This window comes from Syngnathus typhle, linkage group LG16 (genome assembly GCF_033458585.1).
Source record: "Syngnathus typhle isolate RoL2023-S1 ecotype Sweden linkage group LG16, RoL_Styp_1.0, whole genome shotgun sequence".
Taxonomy (NCBI): Eukaryota; Metazoa; Chordata; class Actinopteri; order Syngnathiformes; family Syngnathidae; genus Syngnathus; species Syngnathus typhle.
This window is the reverse complement of record NC_083753.1, coordinates 1,547,008-1,570,747: the sequence shown is the minus strand read 5'-3', so window position 1 is coordinate 1,570,747 and position 23,740 is coordinate 1,547,008. Positions and strand designations below refer to the sequence as shown.

General features: G+C 38.7%; 4 protein-coding genes and 1 long non-coding RNA gene across 7 annotated transcripts; 2 read left to right on the top strand and 3 right to left on the bottom strand.

Moving 5' to 3' along the window:
• Positions 1–585: 585 nt before the first annotated feature.
• tdh2 (L-threonine dehydrogenase 2) lies at positions 586–3,170 on the bottom strand. The gene is made up of 8 exons (XM_061301228.1): positions 2,999–3,170; positions 2,566–2,608; positions 2,414–2,484; positions 2,169–2,318; positions 1,910–2,082; positions 1,303–1,393; positions 936–1,205; positions 586–843 (listed from the first exon to the last, which is right to left on the bottom strand). Exons 1-8 carry the CDS (start codon positions 3,153–3,155, stop codon positions 704–706), a joined length of 1,095 nt encoding a protein of 364 aa, XP_061157212.1. The 5' UTR covers positions 3,156–3,170; the 3' UTR covers positions 586–703.
• Positions 3,171–4,440: 1,270 nt separating this feature from the next.
• Positions 4,441–8,807, bottom strand: zgc:154055 (uncharacterized protein LOC556036 homolog). Of its 3 annotated transcripts, none has more exons than XM_061301225.1 (11): positions 8,477–8,807; positions 8,274–8,330; positions 7,889–7,997; positions 7,680–7,805; positions 6,753–6,926; positions 6,460–6,677; positions 5,890–6,051; positions 5,668–5,809; positions 5,315–5,535; positions 5,097–5,248; positions 4,441–4,707 (listed from the first exon to the last, which is right to left on the bottom strand). In XM_061301225.1, exons 1-11 carry the CDS (start codon positions 8,659–8,661, stop codon positions 4,607–4,609), a joined length of 1,647 nt encoding a protein of 548 aa, XP_061157209.1. In that variant the 5' UTR covers positions 8,662–8,807; the 3' UTR covers positions 4,441–4,606. The 3 variants fall into 3 exon arrangements, with proteins under 3 accessions (XP_061157209.1, XP_061157211.1, XP_061157210.1); XM_061301227.1 differs by having other exon boundaries at positions 7,873–7,997; positions 8,477–8,617; XM_061301226.1 differs by lacking the exon at positions 8,274–8,330 and having other exon boundaries at positions 8,477–8,804.
• Positions 8,808–10,025: 1,218 nt separating this feature from the next.
• On the top strand, positions 10,026–12,523 carry fam167b (family with sequence similarity 167 member B). The gene is made up of 2 exons (XM_061301229.1): positions 10,026–10,440; positions 11,470–12,523. The coding sequence occupies exons 1-2, from the start codon at positions 10,180–10,182 to the stop codon at positions 11,731–11,733; spliced, it is 525 nt and encodes a 174-aa protein (XP_061157213.1). The 5' UTR covers positions 10,026–10,179; the 3' UTR covers positions 11,734–12,523.
• Positions 12,524–14,705: 2,182 nt separating this feature from the next.
• LOC133169505 (uncharacterized) lies at positions 14,706–20,202 on the bottom strand. Its single transcript, XR_009718418.1, has 3 exons — positions 19,824–20,202; positions 19,644–19,713; positions 14,706–19,512 (listed from the first exon to the last, which is right to left on the bottom strand). It is a non-coding gene; the product is annotated as an uncharacterized LOC133169505 (long non-coding RNA).
• Positions 14,745–23,609, top strand: lck (LCK proto-oncogene, Src family tyrosine kinase). Its single transcript, XM_061301749.1, has 13 exons — positions 14,745–14,886; positions 15,798–15,910; positions 16,154–16,214; positions 16,438–16,528; positions 16,800–16,898; positions 16,957–17,060; positions 18,019–18,168; positions 18,247–18,399; positions 19,362–19,541; positions 21,229–21,305; positions 22,754–22,907; positions 23,025–23,156; positions 23,247–23,609. The coding sequence occupies exons 1-13, from the start codon at positions 14,856–14,858 to the stop codon at positions 23,441–23,443; spliced, it is 1,542 nt and encodes a 513-aa protein (XP_061157733.1). The 5' UTR covers positions 14,745–14,855; the 3' UTR covers positions 23,444–23,609.
• Positions 23,610–23,740: the final 131 nt, after the last annotated feature.

Below are 23,740 nucleotides of genomic sequence, written 5' to 3'. Positions count from 1 at the left end.
TCGGATTCAATGCAGTGCTCTCCGTCTAATTGGTTGACTTGAGCATATTGCAGACTGTTAACAAAAAAATTAGCTCGACAGCGACTAAAGTGTCATTCTGAATTAACGCTGCTGAGAAAAAGAAATCTTAAAAATGTCTGCATTCTTTTTGTTGTATTGATGTTGTAATTTGGATGGTTAATGCTGCTAAACCATACTGTGTATGTCGTGCAAAATAAAGTCCGAATTTATTTTGCTCCTTTGGTCCAAACATATCGAACCACACATTTGGATTGATTTTCTTGGTTCAACTATTTAAAATTAGTTAAAAATAATAATAATAATTAAGTAATCCTTTTGGTTATTCACCACCAGATGTCACCATTACATACTGCCGAAGTCAGGTTAAAAAAAAAGAAAAAATCCGCATTAATCTGCTGAATGCTATGATAGCTTTCTGTTTGCACCTTATCTGGAACATGTTGACGATAATAAATTTGAAATGAGTTAATTGCAAAATATCAATACATTTTGCAGTTTTAACATATTAATTATCTTGTCTTTGTGGTATAGTTAATAGAATGCAGGTTGAAAGGAAATAGAAAATCATTGCATTTGGTTTTTATTTCATTGGAATTAGAGTTTGTAAAAACAAAACGGAACAAGAGTACATAGTAAGTAACTGGACATATGCCATTTCCTGGAAGAGAAAAAAGTGTTCTAGCTAACCGTGGAACGTCTGTTCTGAACTGTTCTGAATGGAGTGCAGCATGTCCGTAACCAGGTCCTCTAGTCCGAACACTGGCACCCAGCCCCAATCCCTCCGGGCGTTTGAGTCATCAACCCGCATCGGCCAGCTGTCTGCTACAAAGACATAGCCATGATGAGAATATATTGTCACTTTTCAGTCTTTCATCTTGGATGTGCTTATACTGTAAAATAGATCGTAGTCATACCAATTGTCTGACGGACAGCATCTGGATTGTACGTGACCTTCAGTTGAGGGACATGCTTGCGTATTTCCCGGGCCACCTCCTCTGGAGTGAAGCTTATGGCAGCAATGTTATAGGTACGGAGGGAGAGCTGACACTCGGGGGTCTGCATAAACTCAACAGTGGCACGGTGGCAGTCAGAGATGTGCATCATAGGAAGACGGGTGTTGGGGCGCAAGTAGCACTCATGGTGACCCTTTCTGAGGGCATCATGGAAGATTTGAACTGCGTAGTCTATGAATAAAGATGGAAAATACTGAGTCTAAAATATCCATCAAGACTGGATTATACTGTGTATGTTAGACATTTTCCAATGGTGGTAAAGTATTACCTGTTGTGCCTCCCCCAGGAAGCGTGTTGAATGATATCACTCCCGGGTAACGTAAGCAGCGGAAGTCCAGGCCATATTTATGATGAAGATACTAAAATAAATTTATAGAGGTGTTACTCTGTGTGAGTCTTGTCTTTTCTATATACTGCAGTGGTGGAGGCATTTATGAGAACAAATTTTTATTGTATTACAGGGAAAGGCATTGTTGGATTATTTGGCCAGATGAATTTTATGATAATATTATGTTCAGTGGTTATCAACCATGCATGAATATCTCAGGAGGTCCATAAAACAAAAAAAGTGCAAATCCACAAAATGTTTTGCTATTTGCTATCCAACAAAAAATAATGATACTTAATTGACATAAATATTATACACATTATAATTACTATAATCTGGTCACAAATTTTGCAAGAAAAACCTTTAACACCAGGCTCTCCAAAAACGTTACTCTAAGCTTTGGTTGATTGTGACACATAACAATCAGTCATAGTAAATGTGCTGAGTTGATTTTGATAGATTATTATGAATGAAGGTTTAGTAGAAAAATCAAAATGGAGACTACTTTTTGAGCAAATATTATGTACGATGTTCAAAACTGATCTACCTCTCCCATGAGTTCACCGTGAACTTTGGACACGCCATAGATGGTTTGTGGTCTTTGGACACAGAGGTCAGGCACCGGATCACGAGGAGAGGAAGGACCAAATGCTCCAATGGTGCTCGGCATAAAAATGCGCAGGCTGTTCTCCAAAGCCAAGTCCAGCACATTATGTAGACCTTAATTAGAAACAGATTGTAGTACCTGTATAATAATAATTAGCATAATAAATGTATCATGTGTAATGGTGTGTGTTTAAACAAACCTGTGATGTTGATTTTACGAGCTAAAGCCACATTAGCTTCCCCAACAGCGCTCAACAGAGCACTGTAGTGGACAAGCCAGTTGATGCGGTTATTCACAATGACTTCTCTCAGATGTTTGTAGTCCAACACATCAGCATATACAAATGGCCCTGATGGAGAAAGAGGGGAGTTTAGTTCTTGCTTCATATTATGATTGGATGTTAACTAATTAGGATCAAAATAAATTGAGTAATGCAGAACTTACCACTATTAAAAACATGAGGCAGGGGCTTCTTTATGTCTGAGAGAATTACATTCTCTGTTCCATATTCTTTCCTGATCAACAATTAAAGCACCGTTTCATCAATTTTTCATACATATTTTTTTCATGGTGAATTAATTTCTGAAATGTCTCACCTGAGCATTTGGGCAAGCCCCACACCTAACTGTCCAAGTCCACCTGCATACAAAGGCAAACTTACTATTTACATTATAGAAATCCTTTTTTTTCCATGTGGGTTCCCAAATTGAATCCCGAGACAATACATGAGAGCATGTTTATCATTATTATTATTATTATTATTATTATTATTATTATTATTATTATTATTATTATTATTATTATTATTATTATTATTATTATTATTATTATTATTATTATTCATTCTACACACATCTACACTGCTGACTCTTATGTGAGTGTAAATAGTATCCTACAGCAGGAACACAGTAAACACAGCACATGCATGCGTACATAATTATTTGAACCATTATAACAATATTTATTCAATTATCACGAGTTAAAAGAAAATGCACAAGCATTCATTCCCACAATTTCTAACAACCTTACCCGTGATGAGCACTCGTGGGTTTTCCTGATCAGTTGGTGGATTGGAAGTTTCTTTGCTGTTCCACCTGCTCATGTGTCCATGTATGCAGCTGAAGCTACAATGGGACAAAGTCTGCATCCTTAGACCACCACGACAAAACAGATCCAGCCTGGCCATCACACCAAATTGTCCAGTAGTAGTCTTGACAAAATTTGGTCAAATTCAACCCCTAGCATGCTGCAGAGTCGGGAACGTGTAGGCCTTGTTTGAAAAGAATACTCTTTTGATACATTTGAATCATCACACCAACCGATCTAAAACATTTGCCTTAAAAAAAAAAAAATCCCAGATGAAGATGATGATTCAATGCAAGCGATGCAAAGATTAGTCCATTGGACGAGTTTACTCAATTCTCCATGTCAGTTGTAGAAAATCATGGAGGCTTTGTGGTTCTTGTTTACATGTTACAGTCTCGTGCACTTATGCCCCCCCCCCCCACCTATGGATAATCCTGACATGCTGTGCAAAGGGGTTTGCATTGTGAAGAGCATTTAGCTGAGCTTAACAAGACTGGTGGGTATGTCCACAATTCAGCCTTTGACTGATAACGTACTGTGTATTCAACAGCATGGGAGTTGTTTGCAAAGGTAGGAAACTATACAATTGATAAGAATAGTAAACATGTAGTACAACAGTATATTTGTGTGCCTCATGCCATCTAAAATTGCTCATTTTGATTTTACAAGGTTAAGAACTGGCACGTTTTGTGTTTTTTGAGTGCATAGTGGTTTTCATTGTTATTTTAAAATGACTAAGATATTATAACATTGAATCCAAGATCCACAATTCGTTCTTAAACTATCCTTTACAAAACCCATTTGGCTATACACTAGGGGTGTCAATTTCATTTTTTTTCGCGGGCCGCATTGTAGGCATAGTTTCTTTCGGAGGGCCATTATGACTGTTAACCCAAATAGATGTATGAGCACCTCATATTATATACAGTAAAAGCTACAAAAAAACCTGACAAATAACTTGTTTTCAAATCAGACAGGTAAAAACTGGTCAAATATTTAAAAAAAGATATTCTTAAAAGTGAAGACAATTTGCAATTCTAGTAATGACACGAATTTGATGCACAATTTCTCTTCGCGGGCCACATAAAATGATGTGGTGGGCCGTATTTGGCCCCCGGGCCTTGAGTTTGACACCTGTGCTTTACACATTTAAACATTGTACAATACAATGTACCTTACCGAGGTGAAACTCTAAAATGTACAAATTCCGTACCCCTGACACTTGTCCTAACCAGCTTAAAAACATACCTGTACATTTTAGAGCTAGAAAATAGTATAAAACTTTTTAGCCCCATCTCAGTGTGGATAGAAATTGTGATATTGACGCAAACTGTCCTCAAATTTGGATAGTGAAGTAACAGCACTTATGAACTCACATGAATTAGTAAATCTCAAGCTTTGGTTTCATTGTATAAAAAAAATCACTTAATATATTTGAAACCAATTAGAAAATACAATACAGTCAGTGGAAAAGAGTAACAATGTAAAATTCCTACTGGAAGACAATTAAATCATGCTTTTCCTAATCAATTCTTCATTGACAAATGATCATCAGATGAGTGGCAACTTCTCCCACTCAATAACCATGTTCCTTATTTCCTCCTGGACCAATTCCAGGTGACGAGTCTGTTGCGTCCACCTCAGAAAATAGCCTGTAAAAAGACACACCCTGAAAACTTGACACAGAAAATTAGAATGGACTGTAGAATAAAATTTTTATCGATATTTTTAGCTGGATTTACTGGCGAGAAGGGGAGCTGTAGAGGCACTAAAATATTTCCCAATCTTTACAGTATTTTTCCCCAGATTTCAACATCAACACATTGAATCTTTATGAGTTTTTTTTTTTAAGAATTTCAGGGGTTTGTGAGACATCCTTGGCACCCCAACGAAAAAAATCCTCGCTCCGCCATATCTTTCTTGTCAAAGTTAAATGGAAAAATATTTTGCATTTTACTATCAACAGATGATCTGAATGCTACCTCTCCAATTTCATCACAGAAATGAATAAATCTTGAATCCACATGTTAACAAAGCTCACCCCTCCATAGCTGTAAAGATTGTGGGTGGACTGAGGGCCAAATGGCCAGTTCATTGGGCTCATATAGTGGGTTGGTGTACTGCTCGCTTTCCCGTGGCTTCAGCAGGGCCCGAAACAAACAATGAGTCTTGTCCTTCACTTGGAGAGCACAGCTAGGAAGGAAGGAAGGCCAATGTCAGGTTCTGCATATTAGTGAAAAATATTGAAGCCTGACCGACCGTTCCATCTCGCTGTTACAGAGGAAGGTGCCATAGTCCGAGGCATAGGCTTCGGTAGCCAGCCTGAGGAGCAGTGCCTCCGAGAAGCCGAGCGCAAGGGGGAACTGGCACCATAACTGCCACACACAGTCCAGCAGCAACAAGAACATTGGACATTCCTGCTGGAGACGAGCGTGAGAGAAGGCTGAGTGGGAACATTGCTGCTGGAATGGATGTCCAGCCTGTAGGATAGACATAAAAAAACATTACAAAGAGAAACAATCAAATTTTAGAACACATTAGGTCTGATCAACTCCACAGTAAAATTAAATGGCTTTACGACCATTTAAAAAGTGAATTTTAACTTCACACACCTGTACAAACTCCCTCTCTAAAAGTCTCAGAAAGCCTTCCAGTGAACGACAACTTGGGTCCATAATGAGTTGTGCCAAAGTGCTAATAAGTAACGTGGCATCTGTCCCTTCAGAGCCGTGAACGAGAACTGAGTGACCATCTCTGGATAAAACAAAGAGAAACCATGCATGTACAAATGATAATAACAATACAAGTAATTATTTACCATAAATTGTTCTTACCTCTCCACACATTCTGCCAGCAGGCCAGCAGTTGACAAAGCAGTTTGGATATGAGACATCCATTTGGAATTTTCTAGCTTACTGAGCCAGCGATCCATATTTGGGGACTTGTCACCATAGGCGTCCACCAGCTTGATTAGACTCTCCTGGAGGGTTTTACCCCTGTATAAAAATAATTATTATCTACTGCTGCATCGGAATTTTCAAACTTTTTACTCTGAGTATCAACGCTTTTGAGAACTGATACAGTAGAATAAGTGTTGTACTATGTCGACCCATGTGCTGATATTCCGGATGTTGTGGACAATTTCTAGTATCCATAACTAAAAAAAAAAAATTTACATTGAGATAGATGGATGTAAAGTGATCTCAAAGTGATCTCCCTAGCCAACTTTACATGATAGTATGTTTGTAGTGCATCAAATCAAATTCTCCTTCCGCTATGTCAAAAATCATTTGCCGCTTTGATTGGAATCGAATCAACTAGACTGTGTTCACACTCACAATGGCGCAATACTCCCTTTTTTTAACTGTGTCAATTTGGGAGCACATAGTGTTATGTCCACACACCTTTCCATGTGTCTGTGTAGTCTCTTCCAGTTGCTGTAGAATGATTTGGACTCAAACCCGCCACCCATCATCCTTGCCTGCTGTGCTTGCTGTGCTGATCGTGTGTCGATAATATAACCTTTGTCTGAGTCCCTGATCACAGTCTGCAAGAGGAGCTCATCTTCCATGCAACGCTTCCTGTTGGCCCCCGTCAGCGGCTGACCGCTGCGCAAAATTACCTGAAAATAGGCTTTGTTTGCTTTTCAAAACAATAAGGCTACTGTGAATAAAGGTTGGAGGGACCATGGCCTCACCATGCCATTCTTCCTATGGTAGTAGCAGAGGACAGGGAAGCGTCCGCCCTGTCTGAATTTGGCAACCTTTTTCAGTGCATCATCATTGATGGCCTTGGGGACAATGACAGCTGGAGGATAAGAGGGGCATACTGAGTAGTCTTGGTTCACAGTGCTCAGTCTCCACCTTTCATGCTGCAAAGAAAGAAGGCGCCATCAAAGCATGACAAGGCAAATAAATGACTGAAAACCATCTGTCCATCCATCCGTCCGTCCAACTAAACCGTCCGTCCATCCATCCATCCATCCATCCATCCATCCATCCATCCATCCATCCATCCATCCATCCATCCATCCATCCATCCATCCATCCATCCATCCATCCATCCATCCATCCATCCATCCATCCATCCATCCATCCAGAACATCCATCCATCCATCCAGAACATCCAGAACATCCATCCATCCAGAACATCCATCCATCCAGAACATCCATCCATCCATCCAGAACATCCATCCAGAACATTTCTCAGCATTCACAAAAGAGTTCTGAGGGAAGCCCCTCACATATCAAGGCGTTTCTCTATTGTTTCTCCCTCTATTTTCTAAACTCCTTATCTTCATTAGTGTCAGTCACACGTAAATTGGAACTTATCCCAACTGACTTTTAAGTGAGATGCAAGTCTCTTTACTGTTCTTCAGATAAGCGCCTCATGAAAGAGGAAATTCTCCGCATAGCTAACTTAAACGTTGGTGCCGAGGCTAATCACTGTCACAAATGTTATATTGCTGCTGCAAAATAAAGTTGTAAACTTTGGAATAGGGGATGTCCTAATTCTTGACCCCCACTACCTTCTGTTTCCCTGGCATTTTCCTGTCATGTGATTGTTGGCTCATTGTTAGGAAAATGGTGCCAGGAGACATAATGTGCTGTATTTACAATCTTACAAGTTCCTCCATTTCAGTGTAATGCCTTTCAGGGGTAGAGAGGCCCCAATGGTCCTGGAGGCTGGCATTGGAGGGTCGGTAAAAGAAAGGATACATCTCTGCCACACAATTCAAACTGGACAGCGTCTGGAGAAAACAACAATTAATGCTGTGAATGTGTAAAAGAAACTTCCAGCTTTTGGTTACCTATTACCAATGATTTCATGCACCTCAATCGATTGCGCAATGTTAAGACATTGCTCCATGCCTGGGATGTCAAGCTGGAGCACCCGCAGATCTTTACACTTGATGATGATGGTCCCGGAGGATTCTGTAGTTCTACATACAAACGCAGAGCAAAATAGCCTCTGTGACTGCTTCCCCCTTTAGATGTGTCATGTTTTGACTCTAGCTGTGCAGAAAATTAGACTTGCACAACTTACAAGGGGCTTCCGCTTGCTGTAAAAAAAAGCTTTATAGCTGCAGCAGACAAGTAGTAGCTGTTAGTAATAGCAAGCCACACACGCGACAGCGAGGAAGAGCTTTAGATATTTCCTGTGGTCTGTATAGGTGCAACAAACTGCTGACACATTGCAACACAAGTGAGCCTCCAACCTGTTGCTGCTGCCGGCATTAGGAAAGAGGCCGAAGTAGTTCAAAAGGTTTTCCACACTGCATTTGAGGAATTAAGGTGTTAGATATTGGACAACCCATGTGTAAATTAGAGAATGATTCGATCAGAGCTAGAAATATGCTGTTTGATCGTCTCAATGTTAAGAAGGAAAAAGGTTATTAGAATATGATGCTTCTTTGCTCACCTTTTCTCAACAGCATCAATGTTTCTGAGGAGCAACAGAACTTGCCGACAGCTTTTCTCCTCCCTGTCCGAGAAGAGCAAGTGGTGGCCGGTGATGCACAAGGTGCCCTTGCTGGGAGGGTGCAGAGGCTGCTGGAGCACAACATCTTCTACATTGGCGGTCTTAATGTGCTCAGAAAACTCCATTCAACTCAAATCAAATACCAGCAAACTTTGAGGGCATATAAAGTAGCTCGACTTGAAATCACTTCCCTGCCTGCACTAAAATGAAAGAAAACTACAGTGCACTACTACAGCTCCTCCTCTTGTTCCTCCTCCTTCTTCTCCTCCCCTTGTCACGATAAGAACATAAATAGAAGTGGTTCTCCCATCTCCTCTTTGAGCATAGGCCCGAACATGCATGCATATTCCTAACATTGTTGCAAGCTGTTGCACGATTGAGGAAGCAAGAATTATGAGTGCATTTCCACTTTGTTTCTCAGTTTCTTTCTTCCTTAATCTTACAGCTGTGTAGATAATTTGCAGATAAAAAGCACATAAAAAAACTTCTTAAAAAAGCTACATGGAAATGTGGCTAGTTGTTATGCATTGTCGTATTGTCGTTCAACAATGCCTCAGTTCTTATTTTTAAACTGTCACTAAAAGGAGACGTTTAAGGAAATATTTAAACGCGCGTGCACGCACATACATGCGCGCGCAGGTTTGACTCTCAAAATACACTTGCAATACGCATAACAACCCGCTAGATGGCGACAAAGTGCGACATTTAATTGAAAGAGTAAAGGAACGTACTTATATCCCCTTGCTAATAAAAGAAAAACAAACAATGGCCTTTAAAATAACTTAAAATTGTATCAACATTTTCCAAATAAAAATCAGATTTTATTTATTTTTGTGATCCGACAAAATTGTCCCTAAAAACAAGCTAATGAAAATGGCACTGTCAACAAATATGGTATCATCACTGAATGGAAAATTCTGAAGTCATAATTCTACTGGGACAATATTGTCGATTGTGGCTTTTTCATTACACGTACAGAAAACAACAACAGGCCAAATCCGTGCTACTAAAAATATAAAAATATGAATGGATAAAAAAAAATATCAAACTATTCAGAGAAGTCACGACATAAACACAACATAACATATGTGATAGGAGCTGAAACTTCAAGTTGTGAAGTTGTGTACTTTTCTTGTGAGTGAATCAACGAGATGCCAAAATACCTGTTGAGACATGCTAAAGACTCAACCTGGCCATTTAGATTTTTCTTTCTTTCTTTCTTTCTTTCTTTCTTTCTTTCTTTCTTTCTTTCTTTCTTTCTTTCTTTCTTTCTTTCTTTCTTTCTTTCTTTCTTTCTTTCTTTCTTTCTTTCTTTCTTTCTTTCTTTCTTTCTTTCTTTCTTTCTTTCTTTCTTTCTTTCTTTCTTTCTTTCTTTCTTTCTTTCTTTCTTTCTTTCTTTCTTTCTTTCTTTCTTTCTAGCAAATTTGTCTACGTATGTAATACATAATATTTTATTTTTATTTTATCTATTTTTATTTTAATATTTTCGTGCTCATTATGGAAACTGGTTGCGAAGAGTTTGAGTTACCATGGGCGGTCACTGCCTCTTCGCTCTTGCTCTTAAAAGGAAGTGCAGACCTGTTGCGCGTCTAGAGCCAAGTGTCCAGAAACGATTCCAGTAATATCCCCCTAAAGCTGTTCGCATGGATTCCAAACACTCTGCGGACGAGGCAGACACGGAAAGTCTGGATCGCTTGAAGGCGCTTACCGAAAAGCTCAAGTTAGAGACTCGCAGACCGTCCTATCTGGAGTGGCAGGAGAGGCTGCAGAGCGGACCGTGGAGAGACAAGAATCAGGACCCCGACCAAGCCAATTCAACGCACAGCACTTCAGACGTGGTCGTACAAAACATCTGTGGCTTTGACACTATTGATGACGCTTTGGACTTTCTCAGAAAAGAGTTGGTAAGTGACACAGAAGATTTTTTTTTTTAACTTTTGTATAACCTGCATCCATTGACCACAACATTAGGTACACCTGCCCATTTTTAGATTCGTTACAAGAGTACATGGGCCGCATTGGCCGCATTGGCTTTTCAAAATGGACAGGTGGGTCAGCTAGGTTGTTGGAAAGCATAAAAATAAAATAGTTCTTTTAATAAAGAAAATGGAAAGAGTAAAAATAAAATAGTTTCTTCTTTTAATAAAGAAAATACAGCTGTCCTTTTAGATTGTTTTTATTTCTTTAATCATCATCACATAGCCATCCGTTTTTTTTTAGATATTTTCATATTTTGTCTTTAAAGTCGATCAATAAACGCTTGTGCAGTATGAATTTTACCATATATTGTAATTCACCTAACCCTTAATTCATAAATATTACTCAATATACATATTACTATTATATAATATATAATATTCTTTATTATTTTATCATTATCATCATTATTATCATTATTATTATTCATTTATTTTTATTGTAATCCCTGAGCCATAATTTGTCCTAAAAGAGATTCATAATTTGAAGCAGCTCTCAAAATGTTTACCTACACAAATGCAAATTACTATCACAATATAAGAAGAATTACTTGAAAAATGCTATAAGTCTCAAACATTGTTAGTCAATGTAAGCATTATTGTCTGTTATCTTTGACTCAGTAATTTGCATTTGTACCTGGTTAGTGAGTATGTAAAATAAATTGTGCAAAAGTAAACAAGGATGTCATCAAACCCATTTCCTGTCCTTGTTACTGCAGATCACATGATCTGTATATGTCTGCCACGTTGAGGGTTCAGATCGAAAAGAGTCTCTATTCAAACACTCAATAATCACTACAACAAAACAATGAGAAAACCATCCATTACCTTAACCCCATCTTTTTTTACATTTATTTAAAGGCTTAATGCCGGACTTAATTCATGTTATTCACAAAAGACCGTTGTCTGTCTGCCTAAATCGATTATTCTTTCTCACATCACCTCGCCATCCTTAAGAGGGAGATGCAAGACCAGGACAACCATCTGGCCCGTCAGCTGATCCGTCTTCGTGGGGAGATCAACAAGCTGAAAGTGGAGCAGGTGTGCGAGCGCCACAAAGAAATGCTGGACAATGCGACATACGAGCTGGAGGAGTGCGGTGAGGAGTCCGATCTGTTGTGTGACATCCCCATGAAGGCCACTTTTGCTTTGTCCACCCCACTGAAACATCTGGGTCTCACCAAGATGAACATCAACTCCAGACGTTTCTCACTGTGTTAAAGCTTCATCCCTTCCTCCTGATGAGTATTAGGTTCGAATTGACTTTCACCTAACAATAAGTCCTATTTACTTTTTGGGAGCTCCGAAGTGTCAATAAAAGGAAGCTATTTACTTTGTGCTTAGCAGTGTGTCATTGGGATGAGCAAGACTATCAACATTTTATTAGGTACATCGACACAATCTAAAGAAATAAAATGATCCCTTTTCAAAAATGATAATGATTAGTTTTGTTTGGCACTTTTCTGTACAATCATTTTGATTAGCAATGGCTTGTTCAAACCTAATTCGATTTCATAATGAAAAGGGTCTTATTTTTGGTTTTCTAAAATTTTATCATAGGTTTCTGGGGAAAAAAAATCAAAATGAATTTTTAACTAAAATCGTTCTCAATTGTAGAATAATATAAATTTGTTTCACTTAATAAATGTGTGGTTTTAAAAAAAACACATTTATGAATGTGTATTTTTTTAAAGTACAAAACTAACATGATTTTATGAATGAGGGGCACGCTTTTAATACTTTTATGAACACATGGGCATTTTAGTCGTGTGGTCTAACACTGGCACTTTGAGATTGTTTCTTCATAACCCTAAATATCTCGATGATTTCCTCACAGAAATACTGTTTTACATTATAATGTGCAAAAATGAGCAAACTTGCCCTATTACCTTACATTCAAATGACTTGCCTGACTATATAATACAATATAGATAACATTGTAATGTAATTTACTGTATCTATAAAATGTATAATTGTCATTGCAACTTAACATTAAAAGAAACCTCTGCTACCTCTGCCACCTACCTCTTTTGAATATTTAAAATGTGGGCTATGACAATACCTGAATATTAAAAAAAAAAAACAGTAGATAATTCGAAACATTGGCACAGAATTGATAAGAGAAACATTTGAATATGGCCAGGTCCAGAAAGTAAAATCCCTGCCACGGTTGAGCTAAGCCGCAAGTGGTGCTTCTTCTCAACCAGCAAGTGAACAAGCTCGTTTCCACAACATCAAGGCCAATGAGATAGTTTGATGTTCAAAATGATTGAGTCACATCATAATAAAAGCAAGCAAGAAAAAAAAAAATCAAGTGAGTCATGTGGTTAGCATGTCTGCATCACAGTCAGAATGTGCTCAGACCTTTCTGTGTGGAGTTTTTCTGTTTTCCCCCATTCCCAAAACTTGCACAACAGGTTAATTGAGCCCTCTACATTGGTGTGAATGTGTGTATTGCTGTATGTGGAAGCTGTTGAAAGCTGATCTGCTCTATATTTTTACCAATTTTTCACTTTTTGTCCCATCTCATGTGTCACCCTTATATGAAGGCTCCCCAAGGAGAAAGAGGAGCCCCATACATATTGTTGGACACAATTAGTCGAACAAGACATTAACATGGTGGTTAGCTCAAAATCGGGAGGTTCAAATTTCAGCACTTTAGAGTTTGCACGTTTCTTTTTCTCACCTGCCATATACCTTGCAGGTTGACCGCTAATGGTCCATAAGTGTGAATGTGAGTGGGTGGCAAATAGTCTGCAGTCACACAATCACACAAGTAACTAAATATACCTTGTCAGAGCTTCAGGGTGAAAAATAACACAACAGGACCAGCACAAGGAACAGATGACCTCACCTCCACTTTGAGAATGAATATATGGAAAATGCATTGCTGAACAATGTTGTACCTTGAGACCTTATTTGTCAGTGAGTGCTTTTACACTAAAGTGCTGCCGACTTATATTTCTCTTGCCACTCTGATATGCCCTGCAGATAGTTTCCCTTGACCTTTTCCCCAGATCTCTCCATTGTTATTCTCAGAGCAGAGGTTGACACTTGAATGGAAATAAAGCACATGTCACAGATAAACCTATCAGTATACTTCATTTAATCAGGAGGCACATTTAAACCTGCAATGTGGTAAGGCTGCTTGAAAGGATTTCAGAGAAAGTATCACACGGCACCTGCTTCGTAAACGTGGGTGGAAAAAGTGGGTGGAAAAAGTCGGAAAACATCATGACTGTCGCTTTTTGAATATGAGAAAGTTCACATCATAACAAAAAGTGAGAGATAGCTGTTGTTCTTTCACATTGTGTGCCAGATTCCGGAGGTTTCTGTTTCGTCTCATATACTCAATGGACACTTCATTAGGTACACTTGCACAGTCATCCCATCCAGTTCAAACGACATTAAAAATATTTTTTTAAATAAATATTAAATGTGTGTGTGTGTGTGCGTGTTTGTTTTCTATATATAGATAAATTGTGAAATTAAGTTGTAGCTGTGTCAAAATGCTAAAAAAAAGAAAGAAAAAGCCACTAGCGTGCAAAGTTCAAGTAGTCCTTAAAGCATCCGCGCATGCACGTGCACGTGAACACTTCCTGCCAGTATGCTGTTCTGCTGCAGCTTCTCACCACAAAATGGAGGTGTGGGGCACAGCAGCAGACTCGGTGGAACAGTACAACATGAGAAAAACTTTTCTTTCTTTTCAGTTAGTAATTAATATTTTATCAAGGGACGTTATACAATAAAAATAAAGAAATAAACAAACATGGATACATCTCTCCTTATTTGTTACCACACTGTATGTTTTTTTTATGATTCATGATGACCTTTACTGAAGCAAAGTGACCAAGGACATGAATTATTTTAATATATTCTGTTTGTATGGATATCACCAAATATGCTTGTTGACTATGAAATTCATAGAATTGAAAAACAAATGAAATTGAAAGTAAAAAGAACAAAAAAAAAACAGGATACAGTTATAGGGGTTGTTGCAAATTTAGGATCTGGATGAAAAAAAAAAAAACTGACGCATTGGTAGTACTTTCCAGTTCCTTGGGAAAAGTGCTAACATGGAGCACACCCAACATCTGTTGAACGACTGCAGAGCAACCAATATCCGCTCAACGACAGGAAGCCCTCTTGCCACTCTGCTCCGATTCTTCACAGCGTGTGTGTGTGTGTGTATATTTGTATGTATGTGTTTGTACAGACACACAGAAGCACTGTCAGATATATCAAACCAGACAGACAGATGATAAAATTGTCACAGCCACACACTAGTGGTGAAAAGTGATTGCTAAATATTTTCAATTACCGATGGCGGAACCTGAACTTTGATGTGCGTGAAGACACATTTCCTATACAAAGGTGAGTATCATACTTGTAGATATACATGTAGACAACTAAGAGTGGTAAAGGCGGATCAACAAGCAAAAGTTATACTCTCATTGAAAATCTTCGACAGGATTATAGTTTTAGTTTTGTCTACATGTTCTTCTGGTTTCATTATACATTTTATGAATCATACTAAAGTTTGAATCCGAGAATATTAATACCTTTTGCTTAATTCCAATTTTGCTTTCACGGCAGACAGACAGTTCTCAGAATTTAGTTGTAGTATTCATAGAAGTATTTCTTTCAGTTTTATGAAAAGAAACCAATTCTTCTTTGGTCAGTCAAATTTAACATACAACTGCACATCACACATTATATTATTATAATAATGAGAATAAACTGGGTTTATTTGGGAAGACCTTCAGCAAGAGATCATAAGACGAGGAGCCCTAAATAGAAAATGTTGAATTTGCCACCGAGAATAGAAAAATGCTCTCCACTGAGAGATAGTAGAGGGGGGGGGGGGTCTTGTGATTTATTCCTTGGGGTCCTAGTCCATGAATATTTCCCATGGCTGAGACTTTGGATAGGGACAAATGTTGCAGTCAGCTCACTGACCCGATTCTGGTCCAATGGGGACCAAGTGATCTTGAAACAACACAATGTGGCACCACATGCACTATATACATGCTGGTTTTTGTCAAAGGAAGTCTCAGTAGAAGTTTCTAGAGCTTGTAATTAGAACAGTAGGATTATTTAACAAACAAAGTCCTTACAAAGCTTCAGTTTTCAAACATAAAACATGCTGTAAGGCAGTTCTGGACTTCTTAACATAATTGTTGCACTTGAACAAATCCGATTGATGTATTCATTTAAGTACACTTGTTATTTCACCAGCCCCCCAAAAATGATCTATTAATTTAAATAATCTAATTAATTTGCAGAAAAGATGGGATGTAACTGCAGCTCCGACTACTCAGATGCTGACTGGACTGAGAACTTGGATGAAATTTGTGAACACTGTAACTGTCCAGTCCAGCCACAATCATGCATACCAGTAAGTTCACTTCTGTGATTTATTTCTCAGTCCAGCAGGATGTGCGTGCATACAAAAAATATGTATCAGTGATTTAATAGTTGAATGGAAAAAAATGGATCGAGACAATTGCACTTACATTACGAACCTGATTTGCCTGAATTGTGCTCAGTGCTGTCAATAATGCGTTGCTAACGGCCGTTTAGTATTCCATTAATGTTCATGATTATTGCATATCATGTATTTCTTGTCCTCTGTTACCAGTATACAGAAGAACTAACTCCCTATCTATCACCGGGTTCGCCACCTTTGTCTCCTCTACCTGGTAACAATAAACACTAGATAGCATTTTTTCTTTTCTTTTTCTTCTTCAAGATGAAAGCATTACATTAATTGTTTTTTTTTTAATGTTAAGATTAAAATGTATTTCCTATATGCACACTTTTGAATTGTCATTGTTGGCTATGTAAACTCAAAGCTTCTCTTCAGACATTCAGGAGCTTCCATTTGTAAAAGCTGATGTCACAATTACGGGAAATGTTTTGCAGAGAACATTGCAGTGGCTTGCTACAGCCATGAACCCACCCATGATGGTGACTTGGGCTTTGAAAAGGGAGAGAAACTCAAGATACTTAACAAGTGAGTTCTGAACATGTAACAGCTTGTTTTTTTTCCAATATTTTATTACCACAACTGTGTTGTAAGTAGTTTTAACGGTTGCCCTATTATGACTTCTTTGACTAAAATAACTCCAAAAGTAAATGAATATAAATAAATACACACACGTTGGTACCGTATTGGAAAGTAATGATAAATGATGGTATTCATACAAAACAAACAAACAAATATATCATTTGTATTCATTGTTTGTATATTTTTACTCAATAAATTGTCATTTCTTGACTATTAGGAATGATCCAGAGTGGTATTTGGCAGAGTCTCTTACCACAGGACAGAGGGGCTTCATCCCACACAACTTCATTGCAATGAGCAACGAGGAGACCGAACCGTACGTCACACGGGTGTTTTACCCCAAAGCTGTGTGTGAAGCTTGTTGTATGTTGCAGGTGGTTCTTCAAGAACATTTCCAGAAACGATTCCATGAGGCTCCTGCTTGCACCCGGGAACTCGAAGGGCTCCTTCTTAATACGTGAGAGTGAGACAAGCCCAGGTGACGGATTCACATAAGCTTCACCTTGTTGTTTAAATAAATCATTTCACACCACGTCTGTTTGAAACAGATGTAATTAGAAGGATGTACACAAAGCCAGTGTCCACAAAAAGCTGGTGAGAGGTTGTGCTTGGGCTAAGGTAAAAACTGATTCAGGTTTAGTGAAGATCTGGGTCAAGGGCTTACTTTTTTTTTTTTCGTCGTTCGAGTCACTGTTGCATCAAATCATCCAAACCCCCAGAATGATAATGGGCTAGTCTAATCTATATCAGGGGTATTAAATGATCAATTCAGTTGGGCTAAACTTTCAAATCAAGAAATGTTGCTGGGCCATACACCATACAGGTTTTATTTTGCCACTACTCCTGTTTTTAGCACCGCTAGCCATGTTTCAAAACAACACTGTCAGCAATGTGGATAGACTACAAGAGTATTGCATTAATTGTAGGAATTTTTGAAATCGTGTGGACTAAATACCCTTAGCATCTCGTGAACACAATTCCTTTGACTTTACCTTGTGGGGATTGAGGATCCGGATAGCCTAATGCAGTGTTCGTCCCAAACAAAAATAACTCAATAAGTGGGTCGTGATTTAATGGGCATGGGGGAAGATGTGAGAGGAACGTTGTCTGTTTTTGAGAGTTTTGTAGATTTTATCATCTTGCAAGATCAGGTTCTTGATCAGTGGAAACATTTTGCTGCAGAGATGCACTTGGGTTGGGCTTCAGAGATTCCAGATCAACCGCAGACCAAATTATTTCCATTCTCAAAACTGGTGATGCTATTTGTTGTGGCAGACATTATTTTGGTTGAACTCTTTACAAATTTGCGGGGGGGGGGGGGGGGGGTACACAGCAATGAATGGCCTTTATAGCATATCAATTTCCCAGAATGCCTTCTGAAAGGAATGTTGCACGTGTGGTTCAAACAGAAGATGTTTACATCTTATTTGTTTCAGGGTCATACTCCTTGTCAATCCGGGACGTCGATCAAAATACGGGTGAAGGAGTGAAGAACTACAGGATCCGCAATTTGGACAACGGTGGCTTCTACATCACCTCTAAGATATCTTTTAATTCACTGAAGGAGCTTGTCCAGCATTATATGCGTACGTGTATTCAGTACACCCCAAAAAGTCAAACTCATTGCAGTGATGTCTTCAACTGACCCACTTTCTGTGGTTCAGGTGATTCGGATGGTTTGTGTACCAAGTTGGTGAAGCCATGCCAGTCAAGAGCTCCTCAGAAACCATGGTGGCAAGATAAATGGGAGATCCCCCGGGAGTCCCTGAAACCGGTGAATAAACTCGGTTCGGGCCAGTTTGGAGACGTCTGGATGGGTGAGAGAAGAAAACCCTGTGTTTTTTGTTCGGATGAGATTTATCACTTGATAGGAAAGACCACATAGTTGCCAGCACTCAAAATTTCTCAGTGTGTATTGCCCAGTACAGTCTTTAATGTGCGCTACTTTGTGCTCTTCGACCTGCCGAATAATGCGAGGAATTAACCTTGTCATGAAGCATAACTCGGAGTCCATTAATCTAGCTTTCCACGGAACTGCTGCATCGAAGGAATTCTATTTCAACAATAGGAGCTTGACCGTCCACTGTGCAAGTTCATTCAGAGGCCAAATAGCTTTGCTTAAATTGCTATTACAGTATTTAGACAATATGAGTCACAGCCATGGTTTCATTAATTGGAGGGCTGTTTCCTCCATTTTTAAATGCCTTCATACCAGCTCTGATTAATTATCGCGACAGTGAGTGAGAAAACATGACCTTTGCTTCAACTTGGCCATATTTCTGCCACTTTTTATTCTACGGAACTATGATGACGCTCACACTGATTGTTTTAAATTGAATGACGTTTTTTTTTCATCTTGGGAAATATTGTATTTTCCGAACTATAAGGTGCACCTAAAAACCTAGAATTTTCTCAAAAGCCTTATAGCCTAGTGCGCCTTATATACGGACCAAATTCCTAAATTTAAACTGGCCCGAAGCATTGTGTCATGAAATCAATCATAAGTGGCCCGCTGAAGACTATGAATCATGAATCAAAAAGACTTTGGATCATTATTTTGTGATTATAAAGTAATTTGTTGCGTCTGAAGGTGAAATAAAAAATCATAAAATGGATTTGTATTAAAAATCTGACATGATGCATTAATGGTGCACCTTATAGTCCGGTGCGCCTTACATAAGGACAAAGTTTTAAAATGGGCCATTCATTGAAGGTGCGCCTTATAGTCCGGTGCGCCTTATCGTCCGGAAAATACGGTAACTGAGATATCTTTTTTCAGGTTACTACAACAACGACCAGAAGGTTGCCATAAAGAGTCTGAAAATTGGCACAATGTCGACAGAAGCCTTCCTGGAAGAAGCCAATGTAATGAAGAACCTGCAGCATCCTCGCCTTGTGCGCCTCTTTGCCGTGGTTAGCCAGGAGCCCATCTATATTATCACAGAGTACATGGACAACGGTACGTATGAGAGTTACTTTTGAATGAAGCATCAAAAACAAAACTGAATGTAGCCCATGAGTATTTCACAGTGAATGACTAACATTATCTAAAAGTTCTTACCCATGGACAAATGAAGAAAGTGTTGTGTCATTCACGTTCATGATCAAACATGTCGATTCAGTTTCGGTCTCTAGTGGAACGAAAGCTAGAATTGCGCTCTCTTGAGTCATATATTTTCACATATTCCAGTAAAGCTGGGAATTTCTAAGACGTCTTCATCATCAAACCATAACTGCTTACCTTGTTTCTAAAAAGTGAGATGGCTGGGGCAATTCCTCTACGAAAGGAAGTACAGTCAGCAGTCTGAAACAATCTAAATAAGAATAGAACTCAGTAGAAGGCAAACCTCTCGCAAGGGAAAATAACTTTGTTTGGCCTCAAAACAACTGTTGCAATTAAAATGGAAAATGAATGTTTACTATACATCTTTTTGGATCTTCACCAAAATGAAATGAGTCATCATCCAAACCTGCTACCAAACACACTATCTGTGTTTTCATCCTTTATGGAGGTAATAAAGGAGCTAGTGAGATTCTCCCTAACAGACAATAGTCTTCTGCTATGCTGAAGAACTCTGATGGGCTATTTGCAGTTTATCATGCGCTCATCTCCCTAAGCGTTCATAGGAAACTTTCACTGCTCAAGGGCTGATTTGTGGGAAGATCTTCAAGCTGAAGAGGGTGTTTAACTCTTTAGAGACCCTCAACGACATCTGGGCCCTCTCCAGAATCAATGCATCTGCAAACACAGTCATGTACACTCCCATACTAGCAGAACCCAATCACGGTTGTAAACAAATAGCCTTTCCACAAGCGAAAGATCAATAAACAAATGAAAGTTATAAATAGAAGCAGGCAATTGCATAATTTCAAATCTTCCAAGTTTTTGCCACACGATTAAATAATACCAAAATGAGTTGATGTCTTTCCCTAAACATCACGACAGGCTTGAATGGCGTTCCTTTGTGAAAGTCTTCAATGACTTGTCTGTAAAACCACTAGCAGTGACTCTACATGAGACTCTCTCTTTGTCTGAAGTCCACGTGTCGACAGGAAACAATTGCTGCGTCTGTTGTCAAGAGAAAGAATGGCTCCGAGTTCCTTTTCTTTACTAAGGACAACAACAAAGATGGAAAATAACAGGCGTGTTCCCTGAGGCTTCTGTTTGACCTTGACAAAGCGGACTCATGTGGTTGTTTAACATCAAACGCAATCAGAACACAGGGCACCAAAGCCTCTTCTTTCCTGCCACAGACATTCTTTTTCTTTTTTTATTAACTGCTTCCTTTTTCGTTGACGTGGCTGGCTGACATGCAAAGGTATTGTTATTTTCTAATCCACCCCCCCCAAAAGAATCTCGGGAAGTGCAGTTGACTGTCGACTTAGCATCAAATTGACTAATGCTCTTTGTGTTTCCTTCCACTGTTGTTTTCCCTGATCTGGACTGCTATTTTGGTCCAAGTCTCTTGAGGGAGAATATTTTGGGGGCTACAATACATTGTATAAAACACGGTATTCTGATTAATGTTGAATTCATGAAATAATAAAAATTAATCAATCTCTCGTAATCTCAGGGCGTCGCCATATTACGAAACTGATGTTTAAGGACACTCGGAGTGACTTTATGAAATCTATATTGTTGACAGGTAGCTTGCTGGAATACCTAAAAACAACCAAGGGGAGTAAACTGCCCATTAAAACTCTGATAGACATGTCATCCCAGGTAAGACAGTCTTCCATTTTGTTCATGTCTGTCTCTCTGAGATGTGGTCTCATTTCATGTTACTTATTTGGTTTATCCTTTCTTTATCCTTTACCATGAACCTCACAGACAAAAAGTCAGAATGGACATTAAATGAAATGACTGATTCATATGATAATACAATGAGTGCAAAGGAGAGCATAGAGGTGTAATGCCAATGATGAAACTCTAAAAGAATAAACAGACGTTCTTAAACATCATGTTTCTGACAAGACCTCAAGGCCAGTGACACCTATGGGAGACATTCTTTGGAGCTCGGAAATGTGCGATTCAGAGCAAGCAAACAAAAATGCTTACAATCCCACCATTGTTGGGACTGTGGCTCAAATATGGGCACACGAATTAGCCTATAGCATTATGTGTCAATGATTCATGGTGTAACACAAATGATCACGAAATGCAAATAATTTATTTAATTTCCCTAATTTGAAGATTTAAGTCTTGTTTTATTTTTTTTAAACTCATATTAAACATAAAAAAACATTGCCTTGAAAATAAACAATATAACTCATAAATAACAATAGGAATAAAAATAAAGAAAAGAAATCAGGAATAAACATTAAGAATAATATGCAGATCCATGGTGGCAGTTTTTACTTTCTTTTTCCATTGTAGCAGTTGTACTTTCTTTTCATCCGTCGTCTGAGCTTTAATGACACACTTAAGCTATGCCACAGTTTATTGATATTGATAATCAATTAGGAAATGTTTCCACGAACACCCTGCAATGTGCTCACATAACCCTAGTTTGGAAACACTGGCTAAATTGATATTTTGGACCGTGAACTAGGGCAGGATAAAGTAGAGATGGCATTAAGCAGGCCCTTTTGTGTATCTGGGTGGAGGACATAGTAAAAGATGATAGATGCTGTCAAAGATGGATGAAGAAAGTGTTACCTTCCTGACCTGTGAAAATATATCTTCATCTGACTGCCAACCAGTTCAGGGCGTAGTCTGCTTTTCACACAATGTCAACTGAGATAGCCTTTACTTCCCCACCACCCTTAACAGAAAAAGCAGCTCAAAAAAAATAAATGTGTCCAAATTACACACAGGACAAACACTTGAGCACAAATACAAGCACTTTATATTGGATATTTATTCTATTAGATTGCTGATACAATCACTGAGTGATTGTCAAAATGTGTAAGTTTTTACTACAAATTGTAATCAGATTGTACAATTTGTGATATTATCGAGTGAGCGCGCCATGTTTGGGAATGACATGCACTTGATGTGTTTTTCAAATATTGAAACAGCAAATATCTGAATTAACAATGTTTATACTCTGGCAAAGAGAGTGCCACTCCCAACTACTGGAGTGGATGTGTAATTACACTTTATTTTAGTACGGCCAGAAAAATTATAAGCACAGAATAGCCTGGCTGATGGTGTGCTGCTCCCTGCAGGTAGCAGACGGGATGGCTTACATTGAGCAGAAGAATTACATCCATAGGGATCTACGAGCTGCTAACATCCTGGTGTCCTATGAGCTCATCTGTAAAGTAGCAGACTTTGGACTTGCCAGACTCATTGAGGACAGTGAATACACAGCGAGGGAGGGTAAGAAGACCAATTGCTTTCTTCCCTTTTAGCCTCTACCAATGCAGACAATCACCAGATATAATGTGATCATTTCTTTATTATTCTACTATTGTTTACTTCCCTTTATAATAACAGGAGCAAAGTTTCCCATCAAGTGGACCGCCCCAGAAGCAATAAATTATGGAAAATTTACCATCAAGTCTGATGTGTGGTCCTTTGGGATCCTCCTAACAGAAGTAGTCACATACGGACGCGTGCCATACCCTGGTAACCATTTGTTAGCTTTTTCTTTGCAATATTCCCACAACTTCCTTTACAATAAGCACACTGGTGGTTGACTGTTCTATTAATGTTTAGGTATGTCCAACCCTGAGGTAATGCAGAACCTGGAGCAGGGCTACAGGATGCCGAAGCCAGAAAAGTGTTCAGAAGGACTTTATAATATTATGTGTCTCTGTTGGAGGGAGAACCCAGAAACTAGACCAACTTTTGAGTACCTGAAGAGTGTTTTGGAGGACTTCTTTATTGCCACAGAGCGTCAGTACGAGGAGTAGCCTTGATTGCGCACAGTCACATTCCCACTGTATGGTCTAAGTTGTCTGCCTCCTGTAATACTTCCACTATATGTCTTTCATCACAGTTCTTAACATGTTACTGTTGTTTTCCTCGCGAGGTGCATTCCAATAATTGTCTTTTTTGTACAATAAATCATTGAATGATTTGAGTTGTTTAACTAGCATTTCATCTGCAATAGGGGTAATATGGGTTAATTTACCGAATGACTCTTGGTAGCATCACACAAGCTCACAATACCAGAATCCACAAAACAGTAATGTGGTTTTAGTCTTTAA